A 21403-nucleotide genomic window follows, 5' to 3' on the forward strand; every position below is an offset into this window, starting at 1 on the left:
GAGGGAGTCCAAGTGTATTTGAAAAGGCTTTCAAACATAGCGGGGCCAACCGGCCTGATGGAATATTAAACTTACTGACCTGGATGGGCCCTGGGTGAGCACTTAGCCAAAAGTAGAACATCTGGAACATTTTGAAGAATAAACAATTGAGTTTAATTCTTCAAAGGAATTCTTTGATTTGTACAGGGAATTGAGGAACTGAAGTGTTATATAGTTTGTCTGTTACTCACTTTCATATCCCTTCGGTCTCATTAACTCCAAATTCTTCTTAGTCTGAGCACCAGTTAAAGAGTTTGCTTTAAGCCCACTAACCTAAGACTGTTATACTTGCTAATACATATATTTGGATAGTTCATGGGTCAACTAATGCCCCGAGCTTCATGGCCTCAGCATGGAGACCAAATTTAAATAATTAAAATGATTAAACTGATTAAATTATTTAAATGATTTAAATGATTAAACTGTTGCTGCGTCATTATTGACACACACGTAAGGGGATCCCACAGGGTTTCTATAGTGCCAACAATCAAAGGCCCCGACTAGTGAGTATCACCATATCACATATATGGAAACTGAGCCACCAAAAGGTTAAGTTTAAAGTTATATAGAGGGCCAGAAAAAGAGCCTTAGTTTGGGGCTTTGACCCATTATGGCTATTCATCTGAAATCTTTGCAGACACAGCATATAGCATGCCAAATTATAAGAATGTACATCATTGGTTTTTGAGGTTAAAAAATAAATAAATAAACAGAATTTTTGGAAGAAAAGATGTAGTTAAAAAAAAACAATAACAAAAAAGCAACAAAACCACCATTCAACACGGTGCCATTATAACTAAAACAAATGCTTTATGATTTAGATCTCACAAAAATACTCAATGGCTTTTCTCCACAACTTGTAGTTGGCCACCCTGTGTCCTCAAATGCTTTCTGTTAATTAAACAACTCAGATGCTCTCAAGTTTCCAAGAAGCCATAAAACATGTCAATTATGGCTTGAATTTATATAAAGCCTTATCTGTGAGCTGATAGTCTCAGTAGGCTTTTCCAGTGTTCAGAGGAAACTACAGATAAAAATAACTCTACTGGCAATCTGTTTCTGTAATTAGAAATTTCTACTTATCTCTGCTTCTGGAAATTACTTTGAAAACTTAAGGGGAAATGATTCCCTTTTTCAGTCTGGCAGCAAGAAGGAGCCTCAGGACATTCATGGAGTTCAGGACCCAATGCGGTCATTTTCTAAAGTGCAACAGTGCTTGCTCAGAGCCACAGGCTGCAGAAGTGAGAGCCCAGATTGAAGGCGTGGGCTGCCTAACTTCCTCTAAGCACACCATGGCCAGGAGTGCCTAGTCTTGCTGCAGTGTCCAGATTAAAGTGCTGTGTCATACAAAGGCACTTGAAAAGTACAACAAGCTCTGCAGGCCAAGGAATTCTTTTTCAGAGTCCATAAGCTTCTTGAGGATGTCCCACCAGGTTGCCCAAGCTCCATGGATTCAAATCTGTGGAGAAAAGTCCACAAAGAAGGAAAAAATCACTTTTCAGATTAGAAAAAATACATTTTCTCAAAAATAGATTGGAGTGAGGAACTAAAAATTATTTTATTTTTTAAAAATAGAAAAGCTCATCTATCTGCAGGCAGCATGGTTCAAAACCTTTCTTTCTACCCCCTCTACCATTGCCCTATTCCGAGTCTTCAGCCTCTCTCTCCCGACCTATTGCAAGAGCCTTTTTCTCTCCATTGTTTGGGCTGCAAATAACTCACTACTACTGGAGGACAGTTCATGGGATTCCCCTATTTAGAACCTTGTATCTTTTGCCATTGTGTCAGATATTCCTGTTTGTTCCTACAGACTCATTTTCCACACTACTCTACCATGCTCATGCCCCTGGAGATGGACATTGTGGAATGTGTCACTGGGCTCTCTTCCTCCGGCTTCCATTGCATTCTTTCCCTCAGCCTAGGGGAGAAAGAAGATTGCAGTGGGTAGAAGAGTGAGGTTGGAGTATGCATTCCTCAGCAACCTCACAGACAGGTTGCAAGCTGACCTTATCCCTCTGTTAAAGGCCATAGCTCCTTGTGGGCAATTCTCTCCTCTCGCTGTTCTCACCAGGGTTCTGGTAACTGTGCCTTCCGCTTCCCCCTTCAGGCCTAGGGATGATTAATCAATCATTCCCTGCTCTTGTTAGTTCCAGGGTGCTCAACATCCCTCCCTGATCTACCCTAATGATGCTCATCTCTTCGTAAATAGTAAAAACTTGTTAACTTGCCTTGTCACTCCTTCCGAGTATGCCCTCTTTTTCCATCTGAGACCTGACTGAGGCATATGTGCCCAGTGACTAAAATCTAATCTCCTTTGCTCAAAATTCATGGCTCACAATACAGCCCCTAACAGTCTTTCCCCTTATCTCACACTTACAAACCAGGATCACACTCCTTTTTCTGTAGAAGTCTCATGTCCCCCTGCCTGTCTGCCTTACCTCTCCTGTGTTCTCTGGAACTGTCTGCTGTTTCTTTTTCTGCCTGTTTTAAATGTCACCTCCTTCATGAAACCTTTCTTCTTCCCTGATTATCCTAGCCTAAGGTGATTTTCCCCCATCTCTGAACTTTCCTATATTATTTGTACCTCTTATAAAGCCATAGAACAATATAAAAAATATACAGACTCCTCATACAGTTAAAAATTCATGAGCCCAGGTGAGTTGGGCTATTAATGATTCCTCTTCCTCTTCTCTCCCCATGGATTCTGAGGATAGATCACTAAGGTAGATTTCAGAATAAAGTAATAATTTGAGAGCTATGTGATTTTCCAAATATGTTCCAAGAAGCACAAAGTATTTTAGAGGCCTTTGCAGGGACCTATGGCAGGGTGTTTATATCCTCCACCTCCTTCTGCCACTGTTTTAATCTCTTTTGTAATAGAAAAATATATTTTTGTCTCTGTCTCTAGTTCCTGGTATGGAGTTCATAAAACCCTTGTAATTTTCTAAGTGATAAGAGCACTACAACATTTTGTTCTAATATTTGGTCTTTGACTCTGTTTCCTGAGAGAGCTCTTAAGTCCTTTGGAATTTCCTGGGTGATAACAGTGCCTTTTCTAATGAGGCAACTTTGGGTAGGCTCCTGAATGGGAATTGGTCGCCCACACAGCCTACCTAACACAATCTTGCAAAGAGCAGACATTTAATACGTATTTGAGAGTAAAAGAATAAATAGCACTAGACTGGTAATCATGAGGCCTTTTGTTTTTCTGTCATAATTTCATTCAAGAAAGTCACTTAATATATCTTAGCCTCAAACTCACCATCTTTGGAATGAGGGAGTCATGTTACATGATTTGTAAGCTCTAATGAACCATAGCTTGATGACTAGAATAACTTTTAAAAGAAAGGGATCAGAATCCAGTTATATTGGTTGATGGCTTGGTTGCCTGCATAAGAACAAAAAGCCATGAGTGACAAGGTTAATTGCAAAAGTGGAAAGGGCAGGTGCCATAGACAAGGACTCAGGTGGGCCGAATTCTGGCTCCAGTCCTACCACTAAGTTATAAGATGACCTTGTGCAAATCACCTCATCTCTTATATCCTTGCAGTATGTATCCATCTTTTCTAGGTTGGCTGGGCTAGGAATCTCTGAAAGGCAACGAAGACATTGGTATGTGTTTTTGAAAGGGTATATGGTATTTCCCTCCCTAAAGTTTACTAGGACCCAGTGAAGTGTCCTAGTCACTACGGGTTATAGAGAGGTAAGTGGGGAATGGTTAAAAGGGCTTAAGAAAGTTAGTCCTATACATAACAAGCATCCCTATGTTCTTAAAAGTGATACATTGGGATAGTTAAAAATGTATTAAACTACAAGGAAAATTCAGGAAACATAAAAGAAGAAAACAACACAAGTTTCCATAACATAAAGATAATGATTATGGGCATTTTAATGTTTTTGTTTCACTTTTTGGGGGGGGAAGGAGGTGTGGTGGATATATTAAAAATACTTTAAAAATAAGACATTAATGATATGATAAGTACAATTTTATATGTTACTTTGTTTTCTTTTTATTATATAGAAAGCATTTTCCCATATTATTATTCCTCAGAAACAGAACTGTAAATGGTAATATATGGTCTATTGGTTAGAGGTTCCAGTTTTCCCTTGTTTTATCAGCCATGGTAGGCTAGATTATGCTACAATAACAAACAACCCCAAAATCTCAATTTAATAAAGGAAGGTTTATTCTTGCTCGTGTTTCATGTCCATTGAGGATCAGCAGGGGGCTCTGCTATTTGTAGTTACTCAGAGACCTAGGCTGATGTAGCAATCATTACCCTAATGTTGCTGGTTACCATGCCAGATGGAAAAAGAAAATATGACAGAGAACACAATAGCTCTTACATCTTCTACCCAGAAGTAACATACATCACTTATGCTTTTATTTAGTAGACCAAAGCAAGTCACACGACCACACCAAACTACCAACTAATTGCAGAGCAATTCTATTATGTACACAAAAGCAAGAGATCCAGGAAATATGTGAAATAACACTAATAACCACCACATCCATGTTGGAAAAGGATGGGAATGAGCTATCCCTATGGCCACATTTTATTTGATCTACTTTATGACATTAAAGTTAAGGCCTTGAAGGCCCACCTGGGGGGATTGAGAAATCTGGATTTCCTCGATTATAAGAACAGGCAACCCTTTTCCCAGAGTTGCCCAGAAAGTTAGGGGCAGAGCCATGGAGCAGAAAACAGCTCTGAATCTGCTAGGCACTTCCTTCAATAACTGGGTTTTGCTGCAGTCTCTGATCAGTGAAGCAAAACCAGCAAGCCCTTCTTTTTTTAACTGGGAAGGAAGAATATTTATCTGAATAAAAGTCTTGTCAGAAATAAGTGTAATGGGCATAGTCAAGGCAAGTCTCAAAACTCCATTGCTCAAAGTGTTGCTAAATGAAAACAAAAGGCCCCAGAATGGCTCCTAGACAGCCTGGAACTCTACGCCATCCCAACACAGTACCTAGGAGGTGAAGCAGAGCTGTGATGGCAGAGAATGGATGTAGGAGAATGAGAGCCCTGAGCCTGATGGGCCTAACTACTTCCTAGTGGGGCTCTGTCCTCAGACTTCATGAAGCTGAGGTCGGAGTGGTTGTTGTCATTAGATCATTTAATCCGGGAACAAGTATACCGACTAAGGGAGATGTCACAAAGCCAAGAAGAACCTCTAGGTTAGGAGTCAGAAAACTTTCTCTGTAAAAAGCCAGACTGTAAAAAATTTAGACTTTTTGGGCTATATGGCCTCTGTTACAATTACTCGATTCTGCCATCAGAGGCAGGGGAAGAGGTATGAAAGTTGGGGAGACAATATGGCAAAAAAGAGCATGGCTCTGTTCCAATAAAATTTTGTTTATAAAAACTATTGGCCTCCTAGTCATAGTTTTTTTGATGGATAGGAGAATGTTAACTTTGGTTGATTCTCATTTGATAGGTACCTAATGAAAGTACAACACTTCCCAAGACTTAATGGGCTTTCAAAAGAAGAGGAAGACACTGAACTTGCTTTCTAGAAATTTATAACTTAGTACTCTGGGAACTGCAAATCCTACTTATATATATAAGCTTTTCACCCAGCATAAATGTTACAATTAATGCACTTATTTTCTTTTAATAAATATATGGCATATAGGACATTAATGTTTATAACCTGTTCCTGTGAATCCAGTTTTACTAAATCTAATACTTGTTTTCTTGGAATTAAAAAAAAATTTGAGTCAATGACAAATCAGAGGAAAACTCATAAAATATATACCAGGCAATGGGTTAATATTAACTGTAAGTAAAGACATAAATAAAAAGATGGACAAAAGATATACATAGGATATTCCCAAAGGAAGATAAAACCTGTAAATACATAAAAAATGTTTTATCCCACTAATAATTTAAAAATGCAAATTAAAAAACCAGTGACTTACGATTTTAAATTTTCAAATTAGCAAAATTTAAAAACAATAATAATATCCAGTATTGGCACAAGTGTGATAAAACTAGCTCTTTCATACATTGCTAGTACAAATAGGTACAATTTTTTAGAAGGCGATTCAGCAACACATTTTGAGAGTCTTAAAAATGCCCATAGTTTTATCCTAGTAATTCTACATCTTGGATTTTATCTTATGGTAATAATCATAGTTGCTCATAAAGATTTGTGTACAAGGCTATTAATTGTGATAATGTTTAGGTAGCCAAAATATAAAATAACTCTATGAGGCAGATACTAAATATCCAACAATAGAGAGTTAGATAAATCCTGGTGCATGTATACAATAAAATATCATAGAACCATTAATTATATTTTCAGTATATAGGTAATGCTAATAGTATAAAATTGTTTAAAAAAAGGTATACCTACTATAATTTAATTTTGTAAAAAATTAAATATAAAAAATATTAGGAATTAAATAGCAATATTAAATATTAACCATTATAATCTCTGGGCAATGACTTATAAATGATTTTTACTTTCTCTATACATTTTATTTTTCATTTTCATACTCATAAAAAATTACATAATTTTAAAAATGTTCTAAAAATTATGTTATTCTTTTTTGACCAGGTTTAGTCAACTAAAATTAAACAAGATTTATCTTTTAGTAGTGAGCCATATTTGGTTAAAATCAGTCACTTTCTTTTAAATTTATCACAGAATAAACTAAAAGAAGCACATATAAATGGACAATAAGACAAACACCCAATACCCAATAGTTGCATTAAGCTTAATATCTCGCTTCATTGATCAAATAGAAATAAAATATGTACACGTGGAAGGAGCCAGAAAATGAGGCTATAATCATGTGCATCAACAGTGGTATAGACTGAGTATAAAAAGCAGAGGGAAAATAAAGAGGGGTGAGTTGGAAGAGAGAGTCTTACAGATTAAACAAGGGAGTGATTATAGTGTAGTGTATAGGTGTGGGCTCTGGATTTTGGTACCTGGGTCCATGTATTAGCCCTTGTATTTACTAGCCATGTGACTTTGCACAAGTATTTCCTCATCTATAAAACTGAATGGTGGTAGGAGGAACTACATGTCTCATAGAGTTACTGTGAGGATTAAATGGGCTTATACCTCTGAAGTATTTAAAACAGTGACTTGACATTATTATAATAACCATGCTAATTATTATTGTATCTTAATGGCAGACCCTGCCAGAAGTTCAAATTTGAGTAAGCAAGAAGGAATGGGGAGAGTATTCCAGGCAGAAGACACAATGTGAGCAAAGGCACAGAGGTGAGAATGAGCACCCCCTGGGAACAGGAGAGATAAAAGGATGGTGGAAGGCCTGAAAAACTATGCGAAAGAGTTTGGATCTAGTCTAGAGACAAGAGATTGGCATGGTGATGAAACAGTATTGGGAGGGTTGGATCTGGCAGTGGTACTGATTCTACTTATAGGGGCTTTTCAAAGCTATCTATAAATATTTTAGTTCCTCATTGGGTGTTGTCAAGGAAAACAAGATATTAGTTAAGTCAAACCTAGCTCACATAATCTCTTCGTTTTACTAAGAAGTCATTTCCAAAATGTTCTGTTTGATTTTATCAAGCAATTTTGGCTACAAGATTGTTTTATTTTTTTCCCCTCTAGATTTACTCAGATATTCATTATTTCAAACTATGTAAAGTAGTAGATTCTGATACCACAGATGTCCTTTTGTTGCTGAAAGATTGAGAGGCAGTGAGCTGAGAAAAAAAATCCTACTGAAATAAACAAAAAACCTCAAATAGTTTGCACGAAAATCTGGGGTGGCAGGTTCATGGATGAGCATGTATTAGATAGAACTCTGGCCTCTTGGACAACTCCAGGGACCAGATAATAGATGATAACATAATTCTATTTTAAAGGCCCAAGGAGGTGTAATAAATCGACTTACTCCAGCCAAGAATGCCTCCCCGCATTTGTTGGTACCTGTGATAGTTAATTTTATGCATCAGTTTGGCTAGACTGTTGTGCAAGATGTTGGTCAAACGTTAGTCTAGATGTTACTATTAGTCTAGATGTGATTCATATTTACCATCGGTTACTTTAAACAAAACAGATTACTTTCCATAATGTGGGTGGGACTCATTCAATCAGTTCAAGACCTTAAGAGCAACAACTGAGGTTTTCCAGGAAAGAAGGAATTCGGCCTCAAGACTGTAGTATAGAAATCTCACCTGAGTTCTCAGAGTGCTGGCCTGCCCTTCAGATTTTGGACTCAAAATTGCACCTTCAACTTTTACCTGAATTGCTAGCCTATCAGCCTGCCCCGCAGATTTCATACTTGCCAGTCTCCTAGTGGTTCTGTGGTTCTGTTTTTCTGGAGAAGCCTAAAGTGTCCCTCGTACCCAAAAAGTACCAAGTTTTCTTGGTTGTGTAACACTGGGCCCCAGACCTATCCCCTTTCTATTCCCAAAATCAATATCTCCATGTCCTGCTTCCTCTTGTTCCCAGGGGATATTATCCAAAATGTTAAGTTAGTTCTCGATAAAGAATTAATACCTGATGATCACCTTTATAGGGGAGGAAGTTAAAAAGCATCCACTGACATCTAACACATAGCTATTTGTCTTGACAAAATCATAAAACAATTATGCCAAGTAAAAATGGGCCAATTTTTCCTTTAGTACTCCATCTTTATTATTAGTTAATTTCTATATTTTATGCAGCTCTAAACATAATTATAGAGACTTGGATCATTCCAAAAATAACTCTGAATGCAACTGAGACATGTAAAACACAAAATAATGTGTCAACATTATACGAGTGTTAAAATATGTATGTATAGGACAAAAATGAATGGAAACGCAGATAATCACATAATGGGTTTTTTTAAAAGAGTATTTCCTTCACATTTGGCAAATATATGGCCAAGGTCTATGACTTCTCTCTATCCCACACCCAAGGCAGATATCATTCATCAATCAACACACTCCCCACCTAGAAATGGTCTCCCACACCATCCTTATCTCTGCTCTAGGCATTCCTTGCACCTGACACAAGGCTCTTTGCCCTGCTGGATGTAATCCACCCTCCTCAATTTATAGATGACAAAACTGAAGCTCAGAGAGGGGGTGGACCTTACTTAATACTACATATGTAGCTCACAGAAAAACTTGAATGTAAATCTCTTGAATTTTGGTCATGACTTCTTTTTTATAAAAATAAATACTTCAGGCATAAAACAAAGTATAGACAATAATATGATGAACATCTGTATATCCACCACCTAGTTAAAAAGGTTAAATGTGGTGTTTTTCGTTTCCAACTGTTTTTGTACTTTGACTTCACATGACTGTTTCCATAAACACTGCTTAGTGGTTGTTTGCATGTGTTTAAACTTTCTGTAATAGATCATATGTTATCTATATCTTTCTGCAGTCTGTCCTTTCTCTTAAAATTATATTGTTTGGATTTACCCATCTAGTTTTGGTTCTTTCATTTTAATTATTGTATAGTCTTCCTATTCATCTAGTCTATTGATTCATATTTGATTATTTCCAACTTGTTGCTATTAGAAATAACAGTACCAGGAATATTCTTCTGTGTTTCTTCTATGATGTACATCTTAGTGGTCCTGACCTCTTTACATCACACCACGTATTTTTAAGTAAATGCCGGTGGTGGGGGTGGAGTGGGGGAGTGGAGAAAAGAGGAGAAGCATCTCTCTCAGCTCCCTGACTCTCCCCTTGCCCAGTTAGCAGATAGAGAGAGTGACTACACATAATTGGGAGGTGGGGTTGGGAGGGGGATTAGTCTCATTTCTTTAATTTGACTTTTGATCAGTATAATTACTTTACTTTGAATTTCTGATATCATTAAAAGAAGGTTGAGGTTTTTCTGTTTATAAGGAGATAATATTGGTTAAAGATGGTTGTGATACCCTATTAATCCAAAGAAGTCATTCTGTAATAGTGCAATATCCAGACCCTATGGCAGGTCATAGGGTGAGACATTTAGGATGGGAGCAAGCATTTCTCAGTTCCTCAAACAGATGTTGCTGTCTTCATTATTCGGATCCTAAGCTCTTTGCTGACTGTATTTTTTCTCTAGGAGAGAGGTCACAAACTCGTTGTTGACAGGCTCAATTAACCTATGGGCATATTTCATTTCGTTTGTTTGGTATTTGAAATACTTTCAGCCAGCATTTAATAACTAAGATGTTTTATATAAAAATCTAGATTTCCATCTTCTCCAGCAACATTAGGCTAGTGCTAAATTGATAGGAAATATGCTCTTCAATTTGTTGCAGTCCCCACAACTGCCTGTTTGGTCATACCAGGACTTTTTACTCATTCCATCACCTGCCTGTCCCCAGTGGTCATCTGAGTTTACCACTTCTGCCCACATGACTTTTGTTATTTCTTCCTTATGCTGGACAGCTGAAGGAGTGACTTATACAAAGAATTCGAGCTCATGAAACTCAGACAAATGCTGAAGACCCTCTCCTATGGAAACTCACTCTAGGCCAAGCAGACCAATTTATAGGAGTGCAGGACTTTTGTTTCTCAGGAATAAATGTTTCAATTAGGACTGTCAGTGTTAAAACTTTTCTAAGAAAATCTCATCGCCAATTCAGAGAAGCTCAGTGTAACTGGACTTCAAGTCCAGGCCCATGCTGCACTTGTTTTCTTGGTTCTGTGTCCAGGCATGAGTATACAGTGGCAGGATGTATTTTCATGAATGGTTTTCAAGGAAATGGTGAGTGATAGGGAGAATGCAGGGGCCAATTTCACTCCTTTCAGTCTTATTTTGTGCTTATGAGCTGCCATGTCTTATGTATAAGCCAGACACAGACCCTGGTGTTTGAAGGTTTTCTAAGGCTGTTTTCACAATTGGTGCCTCGGTAATTTGGGGGATATATTCAGCAGAATTCTAAAATAAATAGTTCTGAATATCCTGAGTAGCTGATACAATATTTTTAGAAATTTCTATGATTGGCCTATCATCATTTTGGTACACTCATGAACTCACGTGTTACAACATATGATTCTTAGATTACAAAAAGAAATTCCCAAGAAAGCTAAAAACATCCATTTACAAAATGACTCAGGCTTGTCAGTCCCCAACACACTGTTTCCCCAAGGTCTAAACTTTTCATCCAACCAAGTTGAATGATTTCAGCAACTCCACTTCTCCTGACCTCACATCTTTTATCTTCTTCAAATTACACCTCCAAATTTGTCAACCTCAAGAAGAGTCTTCTATTCCCCAGCATTTACCCTTGACCTACAGCCCCCACCAATGTACTTAATAACTGTTGCAAAAACAACAGCTGTTGGTTGCATAACAATTGAATATCTTCTCCTTGCTTTAAAATTTTAACAATGTTTTTAAGTATGTGAGCCTGAATGTCCCATGCAGTATTCCTTTAGGAGCGCTTAGGAATATAAATGTCAAGAGTTACATAATTGTTTGGTAGCTGTAGAGAACAATTTGTTCTCCAAGAAAGATAATGGAACAATACAGGTTTGCAAGGACAGATAGCTAAATGCCACTAAACGGGAAGATTTCTGTACAGGCCTAAATTACTCAGTTAATCCTTGTGCATTAACAGAACAGTCGTTATTTCTTGATTCAAGCCGGGAGAGAAAAAGAGGTGAAAAAGAAAAGAGAAATCATGACTACTCACAGCGCTATTCACTTCCTTTTGATTGTGGTGACATCTTTTTGTTGTACCTGAAGAAGAAAAATCCCAGTGATGGAATGAGAAAAGTGTTCTGTTTATGGGCTAAAAGATGCAGAACAAAAACTAAATCCAAATAAATCCGCGTATAGAAGTCCAAACCTCTACCATGGCTTAAGACCTCAGCTTGAATAATACCTGATTTTACATGTTCCCTCACGCTCTGACTTTCTTCCAGGGCTTAATGTTCATCTCCTGTAGTTGCCTGGGTTCCTGAGCTCAGTCTATCCTTAATCCTACTTTTGCTCTTTACACCATATTTTTAGCATGACCATCCTGGGCCTCTATTCAGCATTGTAGTCTCCTCCAAGAGGATTTACTTTTGAAAGAAGCTCAGTAGAATTGCCCACAGGAATTGCCCTGAAATGTTGGAGTCTCAGTGAAGGCCTCTCTAATGCCTGAGGTCAGTGCTGCCATTCTTTGTGGTTCTTATGCAACCATAAGCCAGCCTATTCAAACTCCTGTAAAGTCCTGGCTCAGTCTTTTAGGGCATTGCCACTGAAAGTGTGGTCCACGGGCTGGTGCTGGAAGTGAACTGTTTGTCATCAGTCTATGATAAGATAAGTACAGAAGTAGAGTGTAAACATTTAGAAAATTTTATAGTAATTCTTTTACTATGCTATTTTTTCTGATTATATTTATTTAAATGTCATATTACATTTATCGAATCCAATAAAATTTGACTTATTGTTTTATGTCTTTGTTCTTTGTTTCATTTTTTAGTAACTCATTTTTATTATATATTATAAAGGTATCTATTCTAACATATTAGAAATTTGAAAAAAAAAAAAAACCAAACTGGTTCTTTACCAGAAAGTTTAAGAAATAGAGATCTGGAGACCTGTTCTAGAGATCTGGTCTCTATAGCTGATAACTCCTACTAGATTCTATTCTTGGCTTTGTCATTGGCACAGCAAGTCAATGAATGAGTTACTTTGGGTTGAGACTCTCTCCTATTGCCCCAAAATAATGTATAATGTAAAATATATTCAGCTTGAGCCAATTTTTATTAAGCACTTTTGCAACAAAAAGACAAGTTTTGGAGTCAGACAGACCTGTGTTCAAACTCCACACATGACTTTAGGGATATTTTCTGAGCTTTAGTTTCTTCATCTACAAAGTAGACACTACTCCTTGCCTCAAGCGGTTTTTGTGAAATCAATGAAATAGGGCCTAGCGCAATGCTGTCCAATAAAACTTTCTGCAAAGTTGGAAATAATTGTATATCTGCTCTGTTCCATACAGAGGCCACTAACCCCATGTGGCTACTGAGCACTTACAATGTGTGAACACTTAAAATGTGACTTGAATTGAATTCTTATTTAATTTGAAGTTAAAACCGTGTGTGGCTAGTATATTGTACAGAGCAGGTTAGCACACATACCTGCATATATTAAGTTCAATGTTTAAAATTTTATTGAACATCTATATTTGCTAGGTAATGTTTTAGACACTGGACATATGTTGGTAAATAAGAGAAACAGTTCCTGTACTCATGAAATTTAAAAACCAGCAGATGAAGCAGAACTTGACATTATTTTTACCATAGACATTATTAACTTCTTCTCTGGAGCCCAGATTTGTTGAATGGTTCCTCTTAGGTGGAGATGGTAAGCAGAACCTTTTATGGACTGACAGTGGTACCCTCCCAAATACACCTCAACTGGTCGCTGAGGCATAAGTGGATAAATCTATATAGGAACAAAGGAGCCTTTTGGATGGAAAAGGAACGAGATTGCTACCCCTTTACTTGACTCTGATAGACTGAGAAGTCCAGGACAGCAATGGCCATAAGAGGAACTTGACAGAAGGAAGTCAGGACTGGTGTCCCAGGTTCAATGTGAAGGTCAACAGCAGAAGAGGCTGTGGCTAAGGCAGGAAGGCCCTCTATCCTTATCAGCCCCAGACGGTCCTGCTTAGGGAACAATTTCAGAACATGTGAGGGGAGCCAGAAGAGCTATTATCTTGCAACACTCTGACCTGTGTGGGGATCTGGACTTGCAATGGTACCTTTGTGTGGTGGAGGGAGACACCTGAGGGAACAGGGATATTGCATAGCAGGAGTAGAAACAGCAGCAGCTAAAAACCAGGGCCCTCTGGTGAACTGACCTAGCTCCCCACTAGCTTTCCTACCTCTTTGGAAACTCCTGGGGGCTCCTGGGGTAAGTAGGCCTCCTGAAAGTTTGTGGGAGGTAGGGAAGTACATGCTGTAAGAGGGAGACATTGGACTTCTTGCTAAGATGGGCAGGTGCATGCTTGAGTAATTATTTGAGAAATTAAAAGAGATGCAATTGCATAAGCTTTGAAAACAAGTCCTAGATATGTAATTATGGGCTGAGTATATCGAAAGGAGGAGTAGGCACTGTAGAAGCACCTGACAAGGGCATTTAATGTAATGGATGTGGTGAGGGGGTAGATGGAGGGAAGACTTGATGAAGTGACAGCTTAGCTGAGATTTAAAGGATGATTGCAACTCAGGTGGTCAAAGAGAAGAAAGTATTTTAAGAAGAGCAAATACTATATGAGAAATCTCTGATTTGAAAGAGTGGGATATCTCTGAAGACTAGAAGATCCTGTGGCTGGAGCTTGGAATTCAAAGGCAATGATGATGCAGTATAAAGCTGGAGACATGAGTCACACCACCCAGGGTTCACTGGAGCTTCATCCAGTGAGCAATGAGAGGTCATGGAAGAGATCTGAACTGAGGAGACATGGTAGATTTGAAAATTTAAAAGCTTGTTCTAGCTAAAAGTGAAAACAGACTATACTGGAGGTGGTAGGACTGGATGCAGGAGACGAGTTAGGAGGGTTCTGCTCTAGTCTAGGTTGAACCACAGTAGTGGCAGTGAGGTTGGGTCAATCAGTTGTAAAATGTTCATTCCCATGCTGCTTCCCATTTTACAGATATAAAAACCATCTCAAAGAAGTTAGGCGATTTGTGCAAGACCATGGAACCAATAAATGGCAGCATCAGGTCCAGACCTAACTTTCTGACCGTGGTTAAAGCTTTATCCACAGTACCAGCAGTTCCCATGACACGTGAATTCGTGCGCATGGCAGACACATTTTCATATGTGTATCTGTATTTTCCATGTAAGAAAGCAGATCTCAATGCATATGAGTTGGAAAGGTGGGGTATTTTATAGGCAACCATGATTTCACTCTGGTTTATTAAAAACAAAAAAAGAATCATTTGCAAATTTATTCACTTAAGCCTTATTAGTAGCAAATCTCTTTCACTGCAGTTGGTACCTGAGCTTTGCACCCAGGAGCTACTGATATCCTCATTAGCTCTTGAGGGTGGGATAACGGATGAGGGGAGGATTTGTTTTTGCTCTACCTTTAAGTGTAACTCCATTTCATTCTCCTAAAAGAAGTAGGAACAGAAGGCTCTGCTGCTCATTTCTATGTGACTAATGGGTCTCAGGCCCCGGGCCTGGAACCTTGGTAGAAAGCTATCTCTGAGAGGTATGTATGAGGGAGGTAAAATAAGAATGGCAGAAGATTCTAATGAGCTGCATCTACCATGACTCTCTGAGGTTATAGAAGTGAGGTTGTAGAAGTGATTCTGTTTAGTCAAAGTTCTGTCGAACAAGACCTTGTACTTCCACCTTTATGGTGAAGCATCCTTCCCCTTCACTTCTGTCATATCTCTCTCTCTCTCTCTCTCTCTCTCTCTCTCTCTCTCTCTCTCTTTCTCTCTCTCTCTCTCTCGGATTTCACAGTAGAGAGTTTTGTGGTTATTATTCAAGCTAATGCATATGCAGTGAAATGGACAAAAATAGAATCAGACAATATTTCATGGCAGATGAGAATATAGAAGTTAGATTGTAAATGTAGGATAATAACCACCTAAAAAGAAAAAAAACCCCAATCCTTAAATAGTAACCGCCCCAAATTTCTACTGAATTATTCCCAGATGTCATGTCTTTTTCTATAGAGAAGGCTTTGCGTAGATCTTGGGAGGAGCTTGTTGGGTGGTAACAAAGGGACAGTTTAGGAAAGCCCCAGAGAGGCCTGCAGATATTCTGGCCAGGGCTTAAAGGCTGCAGCAGGCATCTTCTGTCCCAGCTGGCACAATAGGAGTGAGAAGCTGCTGAAAGACCTCAGGGCCCCACCAAACAGGTGCTTTCCCCATCCCCCAAATGGCCTCATACAATTTTCTCCTTTCCTACCCAACCAGGGGATTCAAATTCCTTGGGGTGGGGGATGGGAGGCTTAGCCTATGGGGAAAGGAGAGATGAGAACTGAAGGAATCATCAAAAAGGATCCTGGCATCTTCCCACGAGTGAACTCTGACCACATGCTGTCTGCATTGTCAAAATAACACCAGTCACTCAAGGCCAATAACACTTCTCAGCTCAAAGGACAAAGCAAACTATTTCAGCCACAGGAGCAAAACATTCCTTTTAAAATATTCAGTGTAAAGATTTTTGCTCACCGAAGACTAGAGCCATTTTCTTCTGGAAAAAGAAATCATTAGGACTAGACCAAAGCAATTCAAAAGCCCTGAGTGGATTTAGTGTGAATCTGGGAAGCTATAGGCCACTGTGAGCAAAGCAGAGTCTCACACTGCAGACATCTGTTCATTGGTTATCATGAATAACACTAACTTACCTTTTCCAAAATAAAGCTTTTGGTAGAGTTGTTTTCTTAGCACTATCATTGTAGCCATAAACGTTAAAACAATGATGAAGAAAGGGATGAGAATATGAAGCAGCCGAGTTGAAGGAATCGTGGGTTCCATCTCACCTGGGTGAAAGAAAAGCACCAGAATTCCATTACATGATAGCTTAGAGGTAAACTAACAAGTTGGCCTTCTGAGTGGGTTATAGCCAACATGGCCAGCTTGCATCGAGCATTTACTTCATGCTAGATACTGTTCTATGTGAGCTACATGTATCAGCTCATTTACCGCTCACAACCACCCTTTGAGGCAGGCCCTATTATAATCCTCATTTTACTGGTAAGGAAAATGAGGCACAGAGAGCCTAGAAAATTTTCCCAAAGTTATACAGTAAGTGACAGAGCTGAGATATAATCCAGGCTGTCAGGTTCCAAGTTCTACGCTTTGTATCATTCTGACACATCTATCATATTCATTCTCATTCATTCTCATTCTCATATTCTCTCTCTCTCTCTTTCTCTCTCTCTCTCTTTCCAGTAGTATAGTCCCTCAGCTCAATAATGTCTCCCCATCCTCTGTCAAGCACTCATGGTGCTTAGAATCTATATCATTAGTTATTCAATTTCAAGGAGTCCCTTTTGAAAAAAATAAAATATTGTAGGTAATGTTAATATACAAAATCTAGTCATTGTGAATTACTATAACCAGCCCTTTTCCTTCTCACAGCTAATCCAGTTCTTGGCACTGAGGAAAAGATGAGTTTAGTAGAGAGGTGAATGAGAAGAGTAATTTTGGAGCCTGGGGAAAGCCTTGTAAAGGAGAGCTCTGGGTATCTACAGGTTAGAATGAGCACCCCAGACTGACAAAGAACAGGCCTGGAGGGGGGTTCACTATAGGGAGATGGAGGCGGACCCAAAGTAGGCCTTGCCCTTTCCAAAAGCCTAAATTTTGCACCTTGAAATACTCACACAGAATAAATATAACAGCCTGGTCTGAAAAAAACCTGGTGAAACTTCTCCAGAGGAAAGGCTCAGCTCTGCCAACTGCTCTCCCCTTTCCCAATCATAGTGCCTTCTGAGAAACATAGACAGTTTTAGCTGAGAAAGGAGTAGATGTAATTTAATTTGAGCCCTTCATCTTAGAATTGAGGAAGAAAGGCTAAAAATTGCTAAATAATCTATCTAAGGTCATCACTGCTAAGTAAGTGGCAAAACCAGGATTGCAAACCCAGATCTGCCTGATTCAAAGCTTAGTCCCCACAGGTATTTGTCTCTATCCCAAAGAATGTGGTGAACATTACAGAAGAGTATTGGCTGGATCATCTGCACATTGAATAACCCATGCTTGTTAAAAAATTATTGAAGTATAATTGACATACAACATTATATTAGTTTCTGCTATACAACATGATGAGTCAATATTTGTATATATTGTGAATTGATTACCACAGTAAGTCTAGTTAATATCCCTCATCATACATGAATAACCCATATTGATTAACAGTCTGCTCCTTCACTTGTAAGAAGTGCTATTAAGTGCATGTAGCACTGTGAGTCAAGGAGTCCTGGGATCCTTACTGTTCCTATAACAGAGGTCCCTACCTCAGTGCCTTATACAAACCCTTGTCCTGTTAGGTTCCCTCATAGTCCCTTTCACATACAAAAGCTCTACTCATCCTTGAAGACTTTCTAACAGTGAACATCCAACAGGATATCAGTCTGCTTAGATTGTAAGTTTTCAGAGTGCAAAGTCTTTATGAAAGTCACCTCTGAATCCCCTATAACGCCAAGCACCAGCTGCATTAAAGGTGTCGGTCAGAATTTGTTGGGCTGAATTCACCATCTATCTAGTCTACCTAACCCGATCTTCCTTGTCATTTGTTACCTCATGGCAGACTGCTGCTTATTCCTTAAATCTGTTCTCCTTTTTTTCCCCTCATACTAGCTAGGTGTCAACTTGATACATGGCTTTTCAGAGACTACATTTCTAAGCCTCCCCCGCAGTTATATGTGGCCAGCCATGTAAACTAACTTCAGGCCAAGAGAATGGGTCTTCTGAGTCTTAGCCTTACAACATTGAATGTGTCTCTTTTTTCTTTCTGAAGGCTGAAACATGGATGTGATAGTGACCCAGCTTTGACAATTCAATAGGGATAACACCCTGGAGAATATCAGAACAATGGGATGGAAAGAAACTGGATCACTGAATGACTTTATGGACTATAGCTACTTACCTGCTCTAAACCACCTTCTATCTCTAAATATTACATGAGAGAAATATACTTTTATCTTGTTTGAGTCACTATATTTTGAGGTCTCTTAGCCTATCTTCTAATACTTATTTTTCTAAATTGTTTTATAATATTTGCATGCTACTTAACAATGATACGATGATGCAATGAGAAAACTGTTTGTTTTATCCTTGGCCCCAGTTCTATCTATTCACAAGGAAGCCATGCCTCTTGCTAAAAGTGCCATATTTTTTTCCTTCTTCTATCCTTTCTGAGTGCTAAGGACTTTAGAAGTATATTTAATCTTCACAATAACCCTATAAATTATCTACCATCATGCACCCTCATTCCACAAATGAGAGACAGTTCTAGGGTGGCTCAGTCATATATTCAAGTTCTCAAAGCTAGTAGGTAGCAAAAGGATTTGAAATTCAAGTCCACCTGACTTTGGATCCATGCACTTGACCACTGAGGGAAAGTCACTGCCAGGTCCCCTGGGAGGGCTTCTCTGTCAGCCCTATAAGGATCTTGCTACAGTTATTTCCTGTGCTCCAGCCCAATTATATCTCCTAATGAAAATGCAGCAGGTGACTGAGCAGAAGAAACTGTTTTAAAAGGAAAATCGTCTCATTGCTCCTTAATTTCTGATCGAAACTTAGGATATTCTATCGTTCATTCTAGAGTCATGGGAGCACCTCCCACACCCAGACTTTTATCACTGTATTTGTTTGATTCACTGACTCCTGGAGAAGCTTGTGGTAGATCACAGACAGCAGCAGTGAGCAGCGCAGCTTATGAGAATGAGTAGAAAGGGGACAGTCATAAGACAACTTAAAATGCATTTGAGAAGTAGAAGCTAAGAACCCGTGGGAGGATGTGTAGCAGATCATTTGACTTCTCTGATCTGGACAGTCTGGTGGTTGGGGTGATAAGATCATCTAAGACTAAGTCTTTAACCCATTACTCTGACATTTATTGAGCACTTATTATGAGCAGAGCATTCTGCTTTTGTTTCGGTCTGGGTATAAAGAAGATTCATGTGAATGATTAAAATACACAGAAAATAAAATAGTAATGAAAGAGAAAAGACAAATCTAGTCACAGGCAAACAAAGAAATGGTACAAGTAATTGGTCTTAGGAGGTGAGATGAGGAAAGACCCCTTGTATCCTGAAGTTACCTGAGCTGCCCTGGACAGAGAATGGGCTTGGAGCTGGTTAAGAAGCGAATAATAATATTTTATGTGGCAGAAACTGCCTGAGCAAAGAGGTCATAGAGGTGGAGAGAGGTGCAAGGAAGTCTCAGAGAGTACAGGGTGAGAAAAGGTTGCTGACTGGAACAGAGGATACATGTCAGGGGATAGTAGGATGAATATAAAGCTAGGGAGGATGGGTAAAACTAGGTTGAGAATTTCTAATTGCACAAAGATTTCTCCCTCTCCTTGGCAGTTGCATTCATGAGTGATAGCCTAGGAGATCCCAAGCTTTAATGCAGACCTGATAGGCCTCTCCCACAACTGTTGACTATTCAGTCAGCTATGCTGGCTCCTAGAAAAAGAGAGAGGGACCACCTTACTTTGCTCTTATCTTCTCATAGCCTCAAGGCTTCCAGAGAAATTATCAGTCTGCCCTTCTACTTCTCTACCATGAAGAAAAACACTGATATGATCAGTGGTGCAATGGGTAGATTCTAGTTATTTCTAAATTCATCTTACCCAGGTCCCTATTTCTCTGTGGAGATCTTTATATAAGTGTCCTTCTAGAAAACCACATTCCATCCAAAGTACTGGCCTACACTCAACCAAGCAGGAAATCCCATATAAGAAAGAACAGTTGAGTAAATATGAGTGGACTGCAGCTGTGCCAGTGATACACTATTGTAGTCCTGCCTCACTTCCTCTCAGCTTCACCTTGGATTTCAGACATGGATTAGATAGAATTCTGGTTGGGCTTTGACTCACTTCATGGTAAGTGATTCATGTCAAGCTTATACTTGCTTTTTCTGCCCTGGGATGATTCTGTTGCTATAAATGGCTATGGGGAGCTTACTCAGTCCACATGCATGCACAGCTCATAGTGGAAGGGAGTTAATACTTCTGGGGATAGCTGTCAATCACTGAGGGTGAAAGGTCACGATTAGTCCCTCCACCTGAAGTCTTTTGAGTAAACATCTTAGGAGGTCCTTGCATATTTGAGTTCCTGTTGCCCACATCAACAACTTTGATCAAATACCCCTATATTTGTTTTCTTTCTTTCCTGTCTTAATTTCCTGTCTTAATTTCCTAAACCTCTCACCTCTGCTCCTTGGGATCACCACCCAAATACCCACATGCCAATAAGTCATTATAGGCTCTGTTTTGTCTAAGACAAAGGACAAAAGGTGAACAAAATGACAACATAGTGAATTTTCTATAAAGTCAAATTTAATCAGTAGTAGGGACTATCCTTTATTCTGAGATTACATCCTTTACTTGAATGGTAGCAGAAATGTTTCCCCTCCAAGATGCCCATGGTCTAATCCCCGAAACCTGTGAATGGGTTACCCTACATTGCAAACGGGTTTTGTAGATGTGATTATATTAAGGACCTTGAACTGGGAAAATCATCCTGAATTATCGAGTTGAAGTCGGGGGAAGGCATCTAGTGTAGTCACAAGGGTCTCTAAAAGGTGGAAGAAGAAGGCAGGAGAGCTAAAGAAGAGATGTGACAACAGAAGCAGAGGTCTGAGAAATGCAGTTTCTGGCTTTGAAAGTGGAGAAGAGTTCATGAGCCTAGGAATGCAAGTGGCCTCTAGAAGCTGGAAAAATCAAGAAAATGAATTCTCCCTTAGAGCCTCTG

At 39.0% G+C, this 21403-nt stretch overlaps 1 protein-coding gene across 2 annotated transcripts in view; it reads right to left on the minus strand.

The window, feature by feature from the left end:
• Window positions 1–827: 827 nt before the first annotated feature.
• PDCD1LG2 (programmed cell death 1 ligand 2) overlaps window positions 828–21403 on the minus strand; it is a 49202-nt gene continuing 28626 nt past the window's right edge. For both annotated transcript variants that reach the window (XM_011376644.2, XM_011376642.2), the window contains exons 5-7: window positions 16328–16462; window positions 11657–11703; window positions 828–1498 (exon numbers count right to left, since the gene is read on the minus strand). In XM_011376644.2, coding sequence (XP_011374946.1) covers window positions 1493–1498; window positions 11657–11703; window positions 16328–16462 — 188 coding nt within the window. In that variant the 3' untranslated portion in view covers window positions 828–1492. The remainder of the gene's footprint in view (window positions 1499–11656; window positions 11704–16327; window positions 16463–21403) is intronic.

Source organism: Pteropus vampyrus, unplaced genomic scaffold, assembly GCF_000151845.1.
Source record: "Pteropus vampyrus isolate Shadow unplaced genomic scaffold, Pvam_2.0 Scaffold301, whole genome shotgun sequence".
NCBI classification, from domain to species: domain Eukaryota; kingdom Metazoa; phylum Chordata; class Mammalia; order Chiroptera; family Pteropodidae; genus Pteropus; species Pteropus vampyrus.